General features: G+C 55.1%; 6 protein-coding genes across 6 annotated transcripts; 3 read left to right on the top strand and 3 right to left on the bottom strand.

Annotated features, from left to right (window-relative positions):
* Positions 1-724: 724 nt before the first annotated feature.
* On the top strand, positions 725-1,970 carry SODALDRAFT_357882 (hypothetical protein; the record flags this gene model as incomplete). The annotated part of the gene is made up of 9 exons (XM_028614046.1): positions 725-753; positions 841-920; positions 981-997; positions 1,093-1,300; positions 1,330-1,445; positions 1,505-1,538; positions 1,610-1,621; positions 1,734-1,843; positions 1,938-1,970. The coding sequence occupies 9 exons, from the start codon at positions 725-727 to the stop codon at positions 1,968-1,970; spliced, it is 639 nt and encodes a 212-aa protein (XP_028467285.1).
* Positions 1,971-4,090: 2,120 nt separating this feature from the next.
* On the bottom strand, positions 4,091-5,664 carry SODALDRAFT_357879 (hypothetical protein; the record flags this gene model as incomplete). Its single annotated transcript, XM_028614045.1, has 7 exons — positions 4,091-4,143; positions 4,214-4,229; positions 4,269-4,313; positions 4,367-4,394; positions 4,499-4,556; positions 4,652-4,999; positions 5,178-5,664. The coding sequence occupies 7 exons, from the start codon at positions 5,662-5,664 to the stop codon at positions 4,091-4,093; spliced, it is 1,035 nt and encodes a 344-aa protein (XP_028467284.1).
* Positions 5,665-5,839: 175 nt separating this feature from the next.
* SODALDRAFT_357878 (XLF-domain-containing protein) lies at positions 5,840-8,915 on the bottom strand (the record flags this gene model as incomplete). Its single annotated transcript, XM_028614044.1, has 7 exons — positions 5,840-7,479; positions 7,683-7,804; positions 7,851-8,104; positions 8,399-8,502; positions 8,696-8,738; positions 8,788-8,836; positions 8,902-8,915. 7 exons carry the CDS (start codon positions 8,913-8,915, stop codon positions 5,840-5,842), a joined length of 2,226 nt encoding a protein of 741 aa, XP_028467283.1.
* Positions 8,916-9,106: 191 nt separating this feature from the next.
* Positions 9,107-10,998, top strand: SODALDRAFT_331604 (FAD binding domain-containing protein). The gene is made up of 3 exons (XM_028611489.1): positions 9,107-9,546; positions 9,706-9,913; positions 10,026-10,998. The coding sequence occupies exons 1-3, from the start codon at positions 9,299-9,301 to the stop codon at positions 10,986-10,988; spliced, it is 1,419 nt and encodes a 472-aa protein (XP_028467282.1). The 5' UTR covers positions 9,107-9,298; the 3' UTR covers positions 10,989-10,998.
* Positions 10,999-11,964: 966 nt separating this feature from the next.
* SODALDRAFT_273447 (ribosomal protein L14b/L23e) lies at positions 11,965-12,684 on the top strand (the record flags this gene model as incomplete). Its single annotated transcript, XM_028607899.1, has 4 exons — positions 11,965-12,011; positions 12,098-12,344; positions 12,488-12,565; positions 12,652-12,684. Coding segments are annotated over 4 exons (405 nt in total), but the record flags the coding sequence as incomplete, so codon positions are not given.
* A 1,034-nt stretch (positions 12,685-13,718) lies between these two features.
* On the bottom strand, positions 13,719-17,857 carry SODALDRAFT_349693 (hypothetical protein; the record flags this gene model as incomplete). The annotated part of the gene is made up of 2 exons (XM_028613430.1): positions 13,719-13,879; positions 13,951-17,857. The coding sequence occupies 2 exons, from the start codon at positions 17,855-17,857 to the stop codon at positions 13,734-13,736; spliced, it is 4,053 nt and encodes a 1,350-aa protein (XP_028467280.1). The 3' UTR covers positions 13,719-13,733.
* Positions 17,858-18,879: the final 1,022 nt, after the last annotated feature.

Raw genomic sequence — 18,879 nt, 5'->3', positions numbered from 1 at the left:
ACGGGAACCATCAATACGTTGTGTAGGTACTTACACAGTGCGGGTGTGATTGAGAAGCATGAGATGTCTCAGCCATAATTACCGGATACCCAGGAAATAAAATACAAGGGTATGATATTGCCATCATTTCTCGTTCATTTTACTCTCCCATTGCGACTCTAAATATCCTAAATATCATTCCCGGGGTAATGGTCCATGATATTATCTCGGCCGGAAATCATTTGCGACATTCTAAATTTCTATCCTTCCTGATTTCACAGTATTCAGACAGGAGAAGATTGCGAATGCGACTTGCATCGAAACATACGAGGTCGGAGGTTAAAAAGTGTCCGAACAGAATAGAACATACCTTGGGCAAAAGCGGCATGTGGGAGGGAGGCTGCGGGCGCGACGCGTAATTCATCACTTATTGGAAGTATGCGTATGTACTCTGTGCGCACTGTTGACGACTGTACTCTTGTGACCGGGACTATTTGTAATCCTCTCCGGGACGTCTTCCCCGGCCGGGCCCCCGTCCCTAGCGCGGTATCCAATTGGTTACCAGTTTCTCGGGGCGCGCTACTCCACGTTGGGCTAATGCTTTAGCTAAAGTAGCTAGGTACTGTACGACGGATAACAGTTCTGTTGGGCTGACTTGTGAGAAGACGGGAGTTACGGGGAGTTATGGGATAAATGCACAGTGTGTAGGTATGTAGGGTCCAAAACCCGGTGTCAACGCCCATGAATGGCAGAAAAGACAGGAACAGAACAGGGGTCCCGGGGGGGAGTGGGATTAGAAGCATCGATATAATACCAGACTTTATAGGGGCGAAAGTCCATCGTGACGACTGTGCCTGTCAGTGCTCACGATGATGACCGCGAACTCATTTCCAAGAGAATGGGCCCGGCCGAATTCGTTCAGATACCGAAGCAGTACTGTCGTATGGATATGGAAAGGATTTGCTGATTTTGCCCTGATTCTCTCTACTTGTCTCGTCGAGACGTCTCTGATCTGAATGTAAAATGAAGTTAAATAAAAGATGCTCAAGGAGATAGAGTAAACCGCTGGGAAACTGCAATTCCAACTGATATCACCGTCTCATTGCGCCATAGCCGTCGGTCCACCAACTGTCAGTCTCGGGGCGCATTATAGTGAGACAGCCCCCACAGGTGCATCTTGAACTGCCGCATTTCACGCGGCTGGACCTCGACATCCTCGACGCTATCTCCGTTGTTCTCCTCCGGGACATCGGATTTATCAGCCCTCCTCCAGAAAATGCATACAACGCGTATAGCTTGAACGCCCGCCCTAAGGGGAAAGGTAATCTCACAACTAACTACACCGGCCAGGCCCCGTTTTGGCGGAGATTACGCGTAGATCCCCCAAGTCCTGCCGCAGGTTGGCGAGATCACCTGCCCCGGCGACCAGGGGCGATCTTACATATATCTTACGAGGGAGTCTCAAGGTCTCAAGCCTCAAGGGGGTGGTCCCAGGAACCAAGTATACACTGTGTTACACTAACAGGTGAATATGAACGGAGGGCAGTTCGCGGTTATTGGTCAGTGTCCGCAGCAAAAGCAGTGATATATTGTTGGTCCTTGCGCATGTTGTGGATCTTGCCGGATTGAGACGTCCACGAATGTCTGTACCTATTCGTACATGTACTTACAGCGTACGTCTCGTATCCACCTCCTATGTATGTACGAAGTATGGAGTGCAAATACCAGGTATCCGTACTTTTGACTCCGAACAGGCTTCTCCATCGCGGTATCACCCGCTCAAGCTCCAAGACCCTACACCTACATACGCCACATGGCTACGCGGGCCAGTTATGTGTTGCCTGGCGAGACAGCCATCACCAAGGTTTTCCATTCTAGCTTAGATGTAGGAGGCCGACCTACCTAACTTCGCCGATCTGGGCGGAGTTGAGAGGTTGACAGGCGCCGCACGCGTTAAGTGGGGTAGCGGGTTGATCGTGCAAACCGACTGAGGAGAGGAGCGGGAAAGGCTGGAAGAAGATGAAGATGGAAAAGAAAAGAAAAAGAAAGAAAACACAACGGCGCCAGCGGCTGTCAAAGCCGGCTATGATCGGCTACCTCGCCGGCTACCTTACCTATCCTTCTTTGTCGGAGGACCCTTGCGTACTAATGTTGCCCAGAGATCTAGCATTCGTATCTAAGCCAGCCAATGCCGGTGGGGGGTATGACACTGTTGTGATTTGGGATATCCGCGGAATGCGATGTGACCTCGATGCTGCACTATTGTCGGGTAAACCTCGAGCTTCGACTTTTCTTGAGCAAGTTCACTTCACACCTCTGACCAGGGTAAGGAGCAGGCTGGTTAGAGGTCAGGAACGGGATTTCAACAAGGGGGTGTTACTGGCTTTTTGCCGCGGATCCTCGACCCCCGGCTTCCGGCTTCGCTTTTACCAGACAGATTTCGACCGCTCATCACATCTCCGACAAGGGGGGCGGGGGACAGAATGATCACCATGCAGACCGCGATGCACCACAAAAGTAGTGCGTCTGCTGCCTGCATGCCGGCCAATACAGCCAATAAGGCAGGTCGATCTCTTCCCTGTATGGTAACAACCTCTTGATGCGTCCAAACCGGGACGATGATAACCAAATGTGATTCCTCATTTCTGGAGCTCGAGTATCCATTTGGTGTCTTTCCCTGAACTACTACCCTCCCAAAAAAGGATATCAGGTTTTTTTTCTCGTCCCAACTCCTCCCACACTTTGTAATCGTCTTCATGTCGTTTGTCCTCGAACACCTTGAGTCCTTGAACCCGCATTATATCCGCTGCCCGCAAACGAAGGGCATCTGCCGCAACGCCCATCTTCTGTTCTAGGAACGGTTACCAGGTCGTTGGACCCTCGTGTCTGGCAGCTGCTTCTCCCTTGCCGCGACTCGATGCGGTCAACGGCGTTTACCGCTGTCGTGCAACCCTACGAAGTAGATACTCGACCTCCGTTCGTCTCGAGATGACATAGCAACTCTGTGCGGTATCTAGATCGAGCAGTTGGGAACATGATCGTTTGTCTCGCGCAAGTTGCATTTCAGCTGGGACTGCGCCGCCACCGGCTGACCTACACCTAATGCTGCTGCAAGATGTTACTGAACACGAACACACACTATGACCATTGCGTCGCGTAATGGGAACAATTTTACGGCATTTCCTTGAATATTGAAGATGAGGCGTATGACTGTCATTAGCAAAAACGACTCAATGGAAGGACTTTTTGTGTTCACTAGGGACATATAAACTTCCATGGTCTTATTCTCCCATGATCCGTAGCTTTCATGAGGCGTACTACTTCTCTATCATTCCTTGGAAATAGGAACCCCCCCCCCCCCGGTCGGAGTTATCTTTTGGTCGAAAGTTCTCGATCATCCCATGTTGAAGAGTTCATGTCTCGCGGGAGCGGAAGACGCATGGCTCAAATGAAGGTAACCTTGGCTGATGCATGTCTTCATGTTGTCTCTAGTGGATGAACGCAACAGCGTGCTTTCCTGCAAAATCTATTCGTAAAGGGAAGAAAACAAATGTACCGGGTAGGCCCGAAAAGCTTTTGCAGTAAAAAGAGATCGTCTCGCCCCGGAGACGGCGTATAAGTAGACCACTTCGTGACCGGGACAGCTAAGCCCACAGCCCCGGCCGAGAATGTTATGCATGTGCCACGATGCGTTTGTCGTGATATGACGGAAGGGGTCTCGGGGTCAAAGAAGAGACCGTGTGCCCACTAGTCACCAAGTTGAAGGTCTTACATATAAGAACGAAGACCGGTGAGCAACGACCACTTCCCGCTTCATGATATGTGACTAGCGGATGCTGGGAGGTAAAGTAAGGGATGGGTGAGATATGACAGCTGGTTCAACCACAAACCATACGTTGAAGCATAGGCCCCCTGTATAGAACCAACTACAGCTTGAATCGAAACTCGCAACTGTCGTTCCCGAGTCGTCGTGCATAGAAGTGTTCTCCATGATGATGGAACGCCCTGCTGTAAACCTAGCGTGGCGTATCGGGGGAACCGTCCGGTGCGAACGAGAAAAGGGGGGGAGGGCGGCCCAATCAACCAGGTGGCGCTAGCTAAACCACGCCTATCACAGCTTTGTTGAGTCGAGGACGACATGCTCCTGGATTCCGTTGTGGGCGACTTGTCTCACACGTCACATGTATAGAAAGAAAGATTATCCGAGTTGGTCTGCAGTTCAGCCGCCTCAGACCAGACGACTTGCACAGCTGGCAAAAGAGAGACAGCCACTAGAACAGGATACGTACAAATTCCCACGGGATGGAGTGCCGAGGCAGAAGGTCGACCAACTCCTGGCGACACAAAATGGCATCAAGACTTGGTATGGTTACGGTTACGGGTCCACCCAGGGGGACACGACGCGAGGACTACCTCTGAAGAGCTCTGTCAGTGGCATTAAGAGTGTCACTATGCTTGCACAGAGAAAGCCTTTGCCGGCAGCGAGAAGATCGCCGAACGGATAGCAGAGTGATCTTACACATCATGTCCGGAACACCCCAGGGGGTTCTCGTTCTTCACCAAGTGCCGTCTGTCGGCTGTCCGCGTGTGGAACATCGCGTAGAGTTGGATTCCTTCCAATATTGGAACCGTGGCGAAAGCCCATAAGGAACGTTACTTGCCCACTCTATACTGTACACCCTGTGATACTCAACCTTCCGCGGAAAGGCCGGCGGGTGCTGTTCAAGTGCGACTTGAAACCGTCTATCCTGGTTCGACCGGCGAGTGCACCGCAATACCCGGACCCACGGACCCAGGCATGCCACGTGGAATGCACTTTTGTAGCAGAGGGCTTGGCGGCATTGAGTTGGTGTAGCCTCGGTAGATGTCCCGGGAAGATGCTGATTGAGGTCCGACGCTGAACTTCTGAGCTGACATGACCCATAGGGGATGAGTCTCTCGGTATGTGAAACAAATGTCATGACTTTCTGTGAGACGGCAGGGAGGGTGTGAATCTTGGCCGAAGTCTCATACTGGAGGTCTGAAAGAGACTAATTCTTTTCTTTCTTTTCGACGCCGTGCTGAGACGCCGAAGATGCTAATGTACTTCTCCGGCCTAGAGCGAGATGGATCCTCAAGAGAAACCCTTGACTTCTAAACTCGAGACCGGGATTTAGGCGATCCCGTCTCGTCCTATCCGGGAAATAGACGGGAGCGACCATGCGCCACAGTCGGGCGACGTCCGAGGAACACAAAAGACGATGCGACACAGGTGGGGGAAAACGGAAGCGAAGGAGATAGGGTGTAGAGGGGGAGACGGGGGAGACGGGGAAGACGGGGGCGAACGGTGAAGTTGGTCTCCACGGACAGGTCTGGGGTGAAACGTCGCCATGAGCGGAGGCTTATGGTGGAAGAAAGTCGAGAGAGGGCTGCCAGGCAGTTCGCCGTCGTGCCATTTTGTGGGGGAGAGGACGAAGAAGGGGTGGGTGAGACCGAAACGTCTCCGTAAGATTCATGTTCCCCTCGTGATACACAGAGATCCACTCGTTTCGTAGGGAACGGCCGGCATTGAAAAAGTTGGGGTAAGAGCCTCATCGAGAGGCCCCCAAGAGGCGATCGGCAGCGGGTGGTTGCGTCGCCGCATGTCGTCCGTCCTTGGAGACGGGCGTTAGGTAACGATGGGGGTTGGGACATGAACCGAACCATTTGGTGAGGAGTATAATGAGTGTCTGGTCTTTTTTCATACGTACGTTGAAGTTTCTAGCTTGCCGATGCAGAGCCTCGGTATCTGAAGCGTTGGTTTAGTTGGTGTAGTTCAGAGTGTCAGGGGTAACTGTTCGACCGAGTGAGGGTGCCACGAGGTGTCCAACGATCAATGGGCCTAGAATTTGCGCTTCTTTCGTGCCGGGCCGGCCGCAGCTTTCCTTTCCAGTTCCTTTTTTAGCTCTTCCCGCTTGCGGTTAGCCCTCTCCTCGGAGGTTTCTCTCGCCTCTGGTTCCGGGTCTCGCTCTGTCGTCCGCCCTCGCGTGTGACCCTCACCGTCCCCGTCCCCGTCCCCATCTGGCGGGTGAGTAGCAACAGACTTATGGCCGATTTTGCCGAGTTTCCTGGGCGTTCGTTTCTCTGGCGCCGTTGCTGCTGGTGTGTCCTCGGTTCTGGATGAGGGCGCAGGCTCTTCTCTCTTGGTGCCGCCGATGCGACCAAGACCACCCCGCTTCTTGGGGGTCGTACCGGCGAGTGAAGAGGGCGGGGCTGGGCGGTCTCTCGTTGATCCAGACCCTCGTGGTTCCTCATCCAAGTCGGATTCCGTCTGGGATTCCGTCTCGGACCCATCCCCGCCGGGAGTGGATGGCCGAGGGGGCCGAGGCGGCGTTGGAGAGGGGCGCTTTTTCTTGCCAATAGCGCCAAGTCGTGAAGGAGGCCTGTGTTTCCCCTTCCCTGCATCTGAGGGCTCGGCTGGAGGAGGAGATGGCGAGCCGTCTTCATCCAGAGTGGACTCGTCATCACCATTGGCCTTTCTCTGGTCTTCAGCATGCTGCCGAGCCGATGGTCGAGGTGGGGGGGTGGCTTGGGTCTCAAAAACATCATCATCCTCGTCAGCATCATCGGCTGTCCGACTCTGTAAAGGGAGGGTCTTGTTCTGCGTCTGAGAATTCCCCCGTCTGGGTCCAATGATGGGTATGCTCGATGCACTACCGAGTTTGGTCCACCAGTTGTCGAGGGCTGGGGAGTCGCAGACATCCATCCCTGAGTGGTACGCAAGTCCCGTCTCGCCAAAGACGGCTTCGGTTAGAGAAGGGACATCTTTTGGCAGCTCATCACGGGCGGCTTGCTGGTCGTCCCACACCTCTCGCTTGAAAGGGGCCAGACCGCGGACCTTTTGCTCTGCGGTACTTCTGGAAACCCTCTGCTTTGCCGAGAGGGCTGGGAAGATATGTTCTAGGCGGGTGCCAGTGGCCTCAAGCTTGTCCAGAAGCCTGGCGAGGACAGCGTCCTTTTGGTGGATGATGTCGAGAAGCGAGTTCACTTGCTGCGTCCTGGTCAGGTTGGCCTGTATGAGCGGTAGAACCAGCTCGGTGGCGAGCTGCGACGGGGGGCATCTGTGCAAGACCATGGGCCACCGGAGGGGGTCTAAGCCGGGAAGCTCGCAAGTCATGTTCAGGACGAGAACGTGGTCACCGCCACGGCCGGATGGGGGATCGACGGACAGGGTCAGACGGCTATCGGCGTGGTCCTCGTGCGAGGGGTCGAAGGCGGAGCGGATGCGCGACAGAAAGGCCTGCATGTTCTGCGGACTGTCGGTGGGATCGATGGTGGTGTCCTCGTCGAGACTTCGCCTGTAGATAGCCCTGCGGTCCATCACCTCGGCCCATAGGTTGGCCATGTCGGTGACGCGGATGGTGTAGGAATCGGTGGCGAAGGCGGTGGACACAAGCAGGGCCGGTACGCCGTGGGGGGCCGGCACAGCAAGAGGGCGCCAGGACGGAGGCGTGTCCATGGTGTCAGTGTCCGTGTACGCACCTTTTGTTCAGACAGTGTCCGCGGGGGTTTTTTTTCTTCTTATTTTCTTTTTCGTAGAAAATGATCAGACGAGGTGTTCACGGCTGTGTAACGTGGTGTCTAGTAGCGCGAGAGTTCTCCCAGCCCCGATGTTCGGCTGTTCACTTCTAGCGTAGGAGAAGTGGAGGGAAGCGAGAGGGAGAAAAGATGATAGAAAGACGCACGATACGGGTGTGGTTGGTCGTCGTTGTTGGTGTGACGTTGCCTATCTGAGGCTACATAGACGGTAGATGGGTGGCCATACACCCTCACGGTGCCGGCGCCCTTCCTTTTGGAGAAGTTGACTCTCACAGTGACATTTCAGATTCGGAAGTGATGTCACAAGAAGTTACTGGATTTGTCGTCCGGTACCGGCATCGGTTTTACTCTTCTGGTGGTTGAACTGACGGGCCGGATCCTTGCACTGTCGCTGGAAGTGAATCATGTGGAGCGAGTGAGAAAGGAGGTGATACGTCGGAATTTCTCGCGATTGTCCCCGAATACGTCGGAGATGGAAGGAGGTATCTGGAGGAAGAGGCCTGGCGGAGAGTTGGGTTTGGGTCGGTCGAGTGTTGTCCTGAGGAAGTTTCGATCGAATATGGTCGTGCTCAGTGAGATGTGGAGGTGTGAGACCAGACCGAATTCTTAGGCAGCCTTGCCGATAAGGGCACTGTGTAGAAAAATTTGAGATTACTGTGTTCTGTCCCGTATTGGTAGCTTTCCCCCTTTCCCCCTCGGTATATGTTTGATAGAAAGTACCGATGTCCCCAGGAAAAAGCAAAATGGAGAAGTACCTATTCACCCTTTTTCTCAGCGTATGTACTTCGTACGAATTCGCCCTCGACAACGTGCAGGGGGTTACATCAGCCCAATTATGACATATTAACCGCCCAAAACCTACCAATGAGCTGTCCAACCACGACGCTTCATTTGGTTTCGTCCTCTTTTTCCCCACCGTCTGGTGCGAGACGTCACCAGTCCACTCCCACTCGCTGTCCCTGTCGCCTATCGCCAAAACATCACCTTCGTTTGGATATCTTATTGGGACTCGCGAACAAGCACTACCTCTGCGGCAGAATGGGAGCAGACGAGAGAAATTAACATCATGACAAGACTATACAGTCCTCGACGGTCACAGCAAGTCATTAAATAACGGTCTCTCCCCGTGGAGACCGCCAAGGAGATGTCTCAGTCAGACGCGGCTCCTTGCCGATGGCCTCAGGTTCAGATTGATACCATTCCTAGGATATGGAGATATGAAGAATGCATCGATGCTCGTGATTTCCTCACCTGCCCATTCCTCCCCCCCCCACGGGAAAGGATTTCCGCCAGCCTTCTACTCCACAGATGCGAAGGTCGTTTAGCTTCACGTGTGCTCTTTATGGGGATATTTTTCAACATTACGTGGTCAAGGACATCGTCCATGGATTGGATGTCGGGCAAGCAATGGCGACCCCGTGTGGCGGCCAGATGAGAGCCGAGGACCAGGGGAGGGCCAGACCCGGGACAGGGGACAGGGGGCAAGAGCGACCTCCAGCGTAATTAATTACTTCGTACGAATACAGTGAGCTCATTCCTCTTGGCAGGTCAATTTCCCCACGTCGAGTGCCGTCCATCTCCCGTAAATACCATGTCAAAGACCTGACCCGATCATGCGGTTGTTTACCTCAGTTCTCCCTCTTCAACCCTTCCGAGAACCCGCCGCCGCCTCATTCCAGGTGGCGTTCAAAAGTCACGTCTGGTTCAAGCTGCTGCTAGCAAGAAAAACCGTTCTGCCTACCGAGCTCTTCCTTCCGCAATTATGGGCCAGAACCCCAGCAGTTTGGCGACGTGCTTGAACGCCGTCTGCAGCGGACGATCCGGATGTGTCGCGTATCCGAACACCCCGCTATACCAAGTCGCCTGGGTTGATCGGTTCAACCTCGACATCCCCGTCGAACCTATCGCCGTGACTCGCCCCCAGACCACGGAAGAAGTGGCCGCCTTCGTGAGGTGCGCCGTCGAGAACAATGTCCATGTGCAGGCCAAATCGGGCGGTCATTCCTATGGGTGAGTTTTTGTCCCTTCACTTTGGGGGGGCCTTTTTCCTTCTTTTTCCTTCTTTTTCCTGCTTTTTCTGCTTTTTCATTTTTATTTTATTTTTTCTTCTTTTTTTTCCTCCATTGTCTACACCTCCTACCTCCTACATGCTCAAACTCGTCGTCCTAGCAACTATGGCGTCGGCGGCGAAGACGGCTCTCTCGTCATCGACCTCCGGAACTTCCAGCACTTCCACATGAATCGCGACAACTGGCAGGCCACTATAGGCGCTGGCCATAAACTGCACGACGTGACCAAGAAGTGCCACGAGAATGGCGGCCGTGCCATCTCCCACGGTACTTGTCCTAGCGTAGGCCTCGGCGGCCATGCCACCATTGTGAGAACAGCCTTTCTTTCCCCTTTCCTTTCCGTTCCTTTCCTTCCCCTTTGCTCAATGCATGTCGTCCCCTCCGGGGCCACCGTCCTCGATGCTAACTTTTTCTGCGCAGGGAGGCCTCGGCCCCTCGTCTCGCATGTGGGGTTCGTCCTTGGACCACGTCCTCGAAGTCGAAGTCGTCACGGCCGACGGCGAAATCGTACGCGCCAGCGAGACCCAGAACCCGGACCTCTTCTTCGCTCTCAGGGGAGCCGGCGCCAGCTTCGGCATCATCACCGAATTCGTCATGCGGACCAACCCGGAGCCCGGCAACGTCGTCGAGTACACCTACACCATGACCTTCGGCCGCCACCGCAACCTCGGCCCCGTCTTCGAAGCCTGGCAGGACCTCGTCGTCGACCCGAACCTCGACCGCCGCTTCGGCTCCGAGTTCGTCCTGCACGAGCTGGGCGCCGCCATCACCGGCACTTTTTACGGCACGAAGGAGGAGTTCGAAGCCACCGGTATCCCCGACCGCATCCCCGGCGGGAAGAAGTCTATTGTGATTGACGACTGGCTCGGCTCCGTCGCGCAGAAGGCCCAGGAGAGCGCCCTCTGGCTGAGCGACATCAGCACCCCCTTCAAGGCCAAGAGCGTCGCCTTCACCCGCGACACCCTCCTCAATTCCCAGGGCATCAACGAGCTGATGAACTACATCGACCGCGCCAACAAGGGGACCCTGATCTGGTACCTCATCTTCGACGTCACCGGCGGCGCCATCAGCGACGTGCCCCTCAACGCCACCGCCTACCGCCACCGCGATACCATCATGTTCGGCCAGGGCTACGGCGTCGGCATCCCGAAGCTCAGCCAGAGGACGCGGGATTTCTTCGAAGGGATCGCGTCGACTATTCAGTCGAATGTGAATGGCACCCTCGGCACCTACGCCGGCTACGTCGACCCTCTGCTGGAGAACGCCCAGGAATCCTACTGGGGTTCTAACCTTCCCAGACTCGAGCAGATCAAGAGGGCCTGGGACCCGAACAATGTGTTTTCCAACCCGCAGAGCGTGCGGCCGGCCGAAGAGAGCACGTAGATGGGGGGGGCAGGGTGGTTCGGCACGGAAAGCTTAAGCGACCCTTCGCACTGGAAGCGTCTCATCCAAGGCAGCTTAATTGATGAACTTGATGTTATTTCTTCCGTCTCCATTTTGAGTGCATCGTGATACATCTTGTCATAACATCCCGCACAAATCGTTGTCGTTCTGTTGCATGGTTCATGTCGGTCCTGAGTTCGACCAGAGTGACTGTACACTTGTGTTGGAAAGGAATTCGTCTGGTTGTTCAAGCTAGACGTGAGAGAGACATTCCTATGGGGCGTTGTGCTAACATGAGCTGTTCCTCAGACTCAGTATGACTAATACTGTTATCGAGGAAGGATTCGATCCGCCAAAGGTCATGGGGGACGGAATCGAAAATTTCCACCGAGACTCACCGACAGAGGTACCTCCCTACGTGTACCTTTCCGTTTGCCCACCAAACAGAAATTCCACGTGACCCAATCGCTTGCTTCAGGGTTTTCCACCCCACAGCCAAAAAACTAACAAATTCCCCAAGTATATTCTACCCTTTTCGACGACCTCGCCGACGACAATCCGCCCTCACCAACAAGCCATTAGCACGGCAGGACACCCTTCACAAACGCAAAAATGGGCAAGAACATGTAAGTTTGTTCTCTCCGGATGCTTTTTTTTCCCGATCGATCCTCCGATTTTTGGCGACCGTTCGGAATGCGGCAAAGATACAGAGACAAGTGACGGAAAGAGAGGGAGGATGGGGAAAAGAAACCTACTCGAAGGACGACCTAGAAAAGAAAAGAGGGGGGAAACCACCGACATGCGAACGGCTGGCCTGCTGCCCATCGTCTGATGCAACCCTCCGAGATGGCAATTAAACTTTGGACACGAAAGAGGATGTGGCCATGGCGGCGCCGCAGATGGATCGATCGGGATTGATTTGCGCTCAGGAAATACACGCGCGGGACAGACAGGGTGCTGACGGAAGCGATGCAGGCGAGGTGCCCCTGGTGGCAAGCTTAAGATGACCCTGGGTCTCCCAGTGTACGACACACTCCCCCCTCAACATCCCCCCCTCCCAAATCCCAAGATGGGCCGCGACGAACCGAAGAGACTGACCAGCGATACAGCGGTGCCGTCATGAACTGCGCCGACAACTCGGGCGCCCGCAACCTCTACATCATCTCCGTCAAGGGTATCGGTGCCCGCCTCAACAGGCTGCCCGCCGGTGGTGTCGGCGACATGGTCATGGCCACCGTCAAGAAGGGCAAGCCCGAGCTCCGGAAGAAGGTCCACCCCGCCGTCATCGTCCGCCAGTCCAAGCCCTGGAAGCGCTTCGATGGTGTCTTCCTTTACTTCGAGGACAACGCTGGTGTGGTGAGTTGCCCTAAACTCTCGGTGTTTGGGGAAGGAGGAGGGGAAGGGGAAGGAGAGGGCCAGCGAAAAGAGGGAAAGAGACGAAAAGTTGGGAGGTTGTCGATAAAGGTGTGAGGAATGTGGCTGACAGGACAAATTCGCAGATCGTCAACCCCAAGGGTGAGATGAAGGGCTCCGCCATTACTGGTCCCGTCGGAAAGGAGGCTGCCGAGCTCTGGCCCGTGAGTTTTTGTCCCGCCCCCGTGCTATTGGGATTCTTTGTCCCCTCCCCCCATTTTTTATCATCAGCCACTGACCTTCTCGACAGCGTATTGCCAGCAACTCCGGTGTCGTGATGTAAAGGGGAAGATCCTGTTAGACGAGCAGCGGAGGACAACGACCAAGCCACTGGATTTGGGTCACTGATGCGACGACGACGAACCGAGAACAACCTCCCCAGCGGCGGTTTCTGGGGACGGGAACAAAATGGGGGGGGGGGGTGATGTCCTGGTACGGAGGGGGAGAACACGGGTTCTTTTTTTCTATTTCCTCGCTGGATTGGCAAGGCTCTGCATTTTGGGCTGCGGCGGCGTGTAAAGGACAGACTTCATACCAGGCATTCGCATCGGGGCAGACAAAAAGATCCCATGATTTGAGCAACCACCACCGGTCGCCTTGTTCCTTTTTATTGCGAGTTGCGAGTGTCGAGGGCATCCTCGTGTCGTGTCAAGTCATGATATTGGGTCTCACTGAAAGAGGACGAGGGAATGAATGGCTTTTTCCCCTGTTAGGGATTCCTGATAAACGAGAAACGAGAACGATCACCAGTTATGGTCAACATTGTTGGTCTATTTGTTTGCACTTTTGCGCATCAGTGCTATCTATTGTACCTCGGCAGACTCATCGTTGTCTCGCGTTGCCTATGCCACTGCCCCTAGGCCTTCATCTCTCGGCGCAGTCCTTAGCCACGCGGGATATCCACATGTGACATTACAATGATACTCGATCTCCAAAGACAGTGACTTATCCTCAGTCTGTATATCCGTCTATGTTTCCGCTACGCCATGATTCCCTCGTGACTTTCTCCAAACACGTCGTACGAGTGATCCATAACCAATTCTTCATCGTCCTTATGAGCCAGTCAAAAAACACTTTTGTCGCTTTTCCCCCAGGTGGTCTTCTTTTCCAGGCCATGCTCTCTGTATATAGTCGCAGAAGTACAATAAGCGAATGGGGGTATAGTAATGCAAGAATGTCGAATCCGTAAATACGATTTTTTTTTTTTTTTGCTTGTTCTTTTTTTTCTTCTTTTTTTCTTCTTCTTTTCTTTTTTTTTCCTTTCTTTTTTTGCGACAGGGCTCGGTCCATTAATGGAGCTCCTTCTGTCCGTTGACGTTGACCATGTGATGGTTAGTGCCCGTTGATGCCAGTCGTTGCAGGTGGCGTCGGGGCGCCAGAGTTGTTGGCTGTCGCGGCGGCGGCTGCGGCCTTTTTGGCGGCCAAAGTTGCTTTTCGCTTGTTGACGGCGCCCTGCATGCTTCCATTCAACCATCGTTCTGCAATAGGGTGTTAGCACGGACTGCAAGGAAAAGAGAAGAGAGAGAGAAAAAAAAAAAAAAAAACTCACTCTTCATGGACGCAGACATCTTCTCCGACTTGGTCATGGTCGCGTAGTCCTTGAGCTCCTCGCCGGCTAGGCTGGCTGGTGTGGACGCAGCAGCCGACGATGGCACCGACTGTGCCGCCGAAGACCCGGCACGATGATGATGCCCGTGGGGAGCCGTCGGTGTTAAGGATTCCCTCCCATCGTGCCCATTGTGGTTGAACACACTCCAATTGTCCCTGCCGAGATGCTTGAAGGTGACGATCATGTGGTCAGCCTTGGCCGGGGAACCTTTCTGTGAGCGAGACGACGACGACGTGGTCGCAGCGGCATCAAGTTGCTTCAGAAGGGCGTATGACCTCGTGTTCTGATGCCGGCCGGTTATGGCAGGACGATGATGATCTGCACCCGCGACGGTCTGCTTGAGATTGATGCGGAGCCGCTTCTTGGCGGGCTCTGTCCCCGTGGCTGTGATGGCCTCCTCGTCCGCGTCTGCCTCGTCGTGGTAGTTTCGCTGTCGCTTCGCGTGTCGAAGACCGTAGGTGGAGAAGAAGCCTTCGTTCTCATTGTCGGAGGTCGCCGATGTCACCGACATGCCATCCGTCGTGTCGGCCGCCGCAGCAGCAGCAGCAGCGCTTCTACCGTTGTGCAGCTTGGTCGATTGGGCGGTCGGCCTGCCCCGGCCACGAGTCGTGCGAGCACGCTTCGGCGTGGGTTCTTCCTCCGTTTCGTCATCGTCTTCCGTGGCTTCGGACATGGTGTCTTCGTCACCCTCGGCAGTGGGAACAGTGGCTGCTGCTATGGCCGCCGCCGCCGCCGCCTTGGGCTTTCGGCCGCGCTTTCGCTTGCGAGGCGACTCGGACGTCTCATCATCGGCATTGGGCGAGCCCGCCCGAGTGTCGGCGGCGGCTGTTGCCCTTTTGGTCTTGGGGCCTCGCTGCTGTTTCTTAGGACCCTGTCCTAGCTGACTCTGGTCTTCCTCCACCGCTTGCGTTTGTGAGTTGGCGGCCGGTCGGCCACGCTTCCTGGGTGCTGCTGCGGCTCCTGTTGCTGTTGCCGTTGCTGTTGCTGTCACTGTTGTTGCTATTGTTGCTGCTGCTGCTGGCTTGGACCCACGGTCCACCGGGGTTGCCGAACGGTTGTCATCCTGTAACAAGCCTACGTACGACTTGGGCGGATTCCGGGTCCTCTTCCCCGTGACGACCAGACCCACGCCGTCGCCCCCGTCACCTGCCTCAGCGGCCTTGGCCGTCTGCTGCGGCTGGCTGCGCAGCTGTCGGCCAGCCATGATGCCGTCGCGTTGGGCGATTGGGTCCTGCTGGCCGACCTTGCTGGGATGAGGGTCGTATTCGAACCCGTAGGCGCTCGCCATGACGCGGTCCTGCCACCGCTGCCGGTAGGTGCCCTCCTCCTTCTCCTTGACGGGCGCGCGGTAGCCCCGGAGCTCAAAGTCCTTTTCGATGTACGACTCGATCTTGGCAAACTGGTTGAGGTTCGCCGTCTTCTTCTCGTATTCGGCGTCGTGGGCGGCGCGGCGCTTGGCGTTCTCAAAGTCGTCGACGCGCCGGCCGCGCGCCTGCCATTCCTTTTGCCACGTGACGAGGGTCTCGTTGGCGTGCGCCAGGAAGGCCCAGAGGTCTGCGGTCGACATGCTCTTGTAGTCCTGGAAGCACTGCTTGAAGTCCTCGGGGTCCCGGAGTTTGGTGAACCGGTATTGTTTTCGCGCCCTCTGGACGACGCGCTCCTGTGTGGAGGCTGTGGAGACCACATGCAGCTTCTCCTTGTTGCTGTTGCTGTTGCTGTTATTGTTGTTGTCCTCTGTGGGCACCGGCGTGTTGGTACCGGTCGGAGCAGCGGACGACGCTGGGGCGGGGGAGCCAGGGCGAGGTGTGTGGGTGAGAGGTGTGGGAAGAGCCGATTCGGTGTCGACGATGCCGTTCACTCCTGGCGTATCATCGTCGCCATGGGCATCAAGCTCGTTGTCGTGGTCATTCTCGTGCAAACCCATGTCCGCGCGGTCGCTTTCATGGTCTTCGCCGTCCCGACGTGCCTCTTCATTGTCACCACCGTTCTTCGCAGTTTCAGGTTCCGCATCGTCCGCCGCACCATCACCGTCATGGCCCTCGGCATCGTCTTCGTCCCCATCGGAATCGGCGTCTGCGTCTGCGTCTGCGTCTGCATCTGCATCTGCGTCGGCATCGGTCCCAACAACCTGCACCATGGGTTCCGGGTGGGTCACATATTCGCCCTCTACATAAGGTGTGAGGTGGGACCAGGGGTAGATTTTTTGTTCCCTTGTGCTCTCCTCGGGGCTGGTGCCGCGGCGTCCAATGTCAACAGCACGATCTTCTTCGGCCTGTTTTCTTGATCCGACGTCCGGGATCGAGAGAAGCCGGTGAATGGAATGACTGGGCGGTGTTGGTGTTGGTGTTGGTGTTGGTGTTGGTGTTGGTGTTGTGATGGGCAGTTTGCAAGCGTCTTCGTAGTTTGACTGCTTGATGGTTTTCAACGATGAATCCCCGGCAGATTGATGATTCGGTGACTGGGAAGGGTGAGATTCAGATTCTGATGCTTGAGGACCTAGACGGGAAATGGCTTCTCCCCCATGATGAGTCAATTCTGATGCAACAGTCGTGTCTCCATGTCGCCTTGGAGAATGATCAGTGTTGGATGGTGCCACAGTGCGAGTGTTGGGATCGTTGATGTCGCGTGTTGCGACTGCGTCGCCATGTGTAGAGATGCCATTCTGAAAGAGCTCTGGCTTAACATTGTGGCCGTTGACGATGCTTTCAATCAGCCTCGTCGCGGTCTCTCGTGATTGTCTTCGTCGCTTTGGTGGCATGGCGGAGGCGTGATGACCATAGTGGCGTTGGACCTGTGCATCGCCAGAGACGTCCCGATGATTGATGATGGGGCGAGTCGGAGTGGGCGAAGAACCAGGCTCATTTGACTCGTCATTCATTCGAATGTCTCCTCGCGAGGCTCGTCGTCGAGTGAGAGGCGATACGTGACTGTCGGATGAAGAAGAAGGAGGAGGAGGCGGTTTGACTTGACTGAGTTCCTTCTCAACGGCGGGAGACGTGGCGCCCTTCGGCTCATGGCCGAAGACGTTGACGGAGGTCCGTAGGTCGCTTGAATCGCCCACTACTTCGATGGTGTCTTGAACGACATCATCCGAATGCGGGAAATAGGTGTGGTGCTCAGGGTTCTTCTTGGCCGAAATCCTTCGACGGCCGGACGACGCAGCAGCAGCAGCGGCAGTAGCAGCGTTGCCTGTACCGGCAGCACCACCACCTCCATCGGCGATGCTAAAGTCCCGCGAAGTTGCCCTTCTCTGCTGCGAGCTGGGCAGCGGCAGCGGCAGCGCGTCTTCCGTAGCGGCTGCTTCGCTCTCTGCGCGTCGCCGGCGAGTGGCCGTGCGCGGAGCGGCGAGCGCAAGCTCGGGCAGTTCGTCCTCGAAGTCTTGGACGGAGTAGTCGATCTTGGTCCGCTTCCGGAGATTATGAGAACCCTTTTTGTACATGTCGTTCTCGTCCTCTTCGCCGGCGGCGGCGGGGGCGATGCCGCTGTCCATGCTGCCGAAAGTGCGAGTTCGCTTACGAAGCGACATGCCGCTGCTTGGGGTGGTAGGCGACGACTCTTCGAAGCCGAAGAATCCGGAGTGAGGGTGGGCGTGAGGCTGAGCATGAGAGTGAGGTGCAGTGGCAGTAGGGTCCTGCCGCTTGCCGCACCGATTCGGGGGCGCGGTGTGTGGAGTCTGATGAGATTGGTGAGAATGAGAAATCGATGCGGGCGGCGAACCAAGGTGAGAGGTTGGGGTTGGATGAGAGGCGGCGATGGTGTCTTGTTGATGGTCGGTGAGCTCAAAGCTGCTGGAAGGCGTGGGATGTGTCTTGCGGCGGTTTGGCCGACTGGTTCGGCTGCGGTCCATGATGATATGATGATAGAAGATGAAGACGAAGAAAGATGAAGATGGAAAGCAGCGGATGGGAGCTGCCTATAGAGGATTGGAGGTGAAATGTTGAAGGCGGAGGATGGACGGTAATTAATATGTGGGAAAAAGGGTCAACGGGATTTGAAGAGAAGCTGCGTTTCGTACGTCCAGGTAGTGATAAGCCGAAACGAATGATGGCAATCTTGAGAAAGACCTTTTTTCCCTCTCTTCTTCTCCAGAGGGTAGGGGGGCGGATCGAGGGTTTCTGGTGAAAAGAAGGAGGGCAAGGGAATCGTGAAGAATTAGGGTAGAAAAATAAGTAGGCTGAAGAAGAGATAATCGCCCAAGGGAAGACACAGAAGAGACCCCACGGTCCTGATGAGAAGGTGAACTGTAAGTGAAAGAGGAAAGACCCTGTACTCCATAAATAGGCGTCCTCGGACTTGGGCCTTGACGGTATTGTCGACAAGGTGTGTGGATGTGAATAAGAAGGACGGGAGAAGGAAAATCATTCGAATTATTGCCCCGTCGCCCGGCTCTCCCGTCTAAGCCGCAAGGTCGATGACCATGGACAGAACAGGGTGGATGACGGAGAAGGACTTCTCAAAATGCGTCAGTTGTACCGTTAGGGGGGAGGGGGGGAAACAATAGTAGAAAGGGTCAATATAAACAATTGACCAGAGCCGTGTAATTAAAATCGTCACTCGGTCGAGATACGAGACGCCCTGTTAATGGCAATTTTTTGAAGGTGTCTGTCTCGATGCTTTTCCTGGGGGATTTCCCCGATTCAGCCACGCCTTCCCGAGGGTGGTACGTACCTTCTCTTACCCGGCCCCTTGCCATTGTGGCTAGTGTATCTGCTCAAGCCACTGGACAGGGAAGTTGTGTTACCCCATTGGTTTTTGAGCTTAGGGTCTCCACTTATGTTCGGAGGACGAAGATACGGAGTAGGTACGAAGTTACTCGTAATCACCTTACTTCTTACCTGGTACCTTAGGTAATTAAATGTACATGACAAC

This window comes from Sodiomyces alkalinus, assembly GCF_003711515.1.
Source record: "Sodiomyces alkalinus F11 unplaced genomic scaffold SODALscaffold_3, whole genome shotgun sequence".
NCBI lineage: Eukaryota > Fungi > Ascomycota > Sordariomycetes > Glomerellales > Plectosphaerellaceae > Sodiomyces > Sodiomyces alkalinus.
The sequence above is the reverse complement of the archived record's forward strand: the minus strand, read 5'-3'. Positions and strand labels throughout refer to the sequence as shown.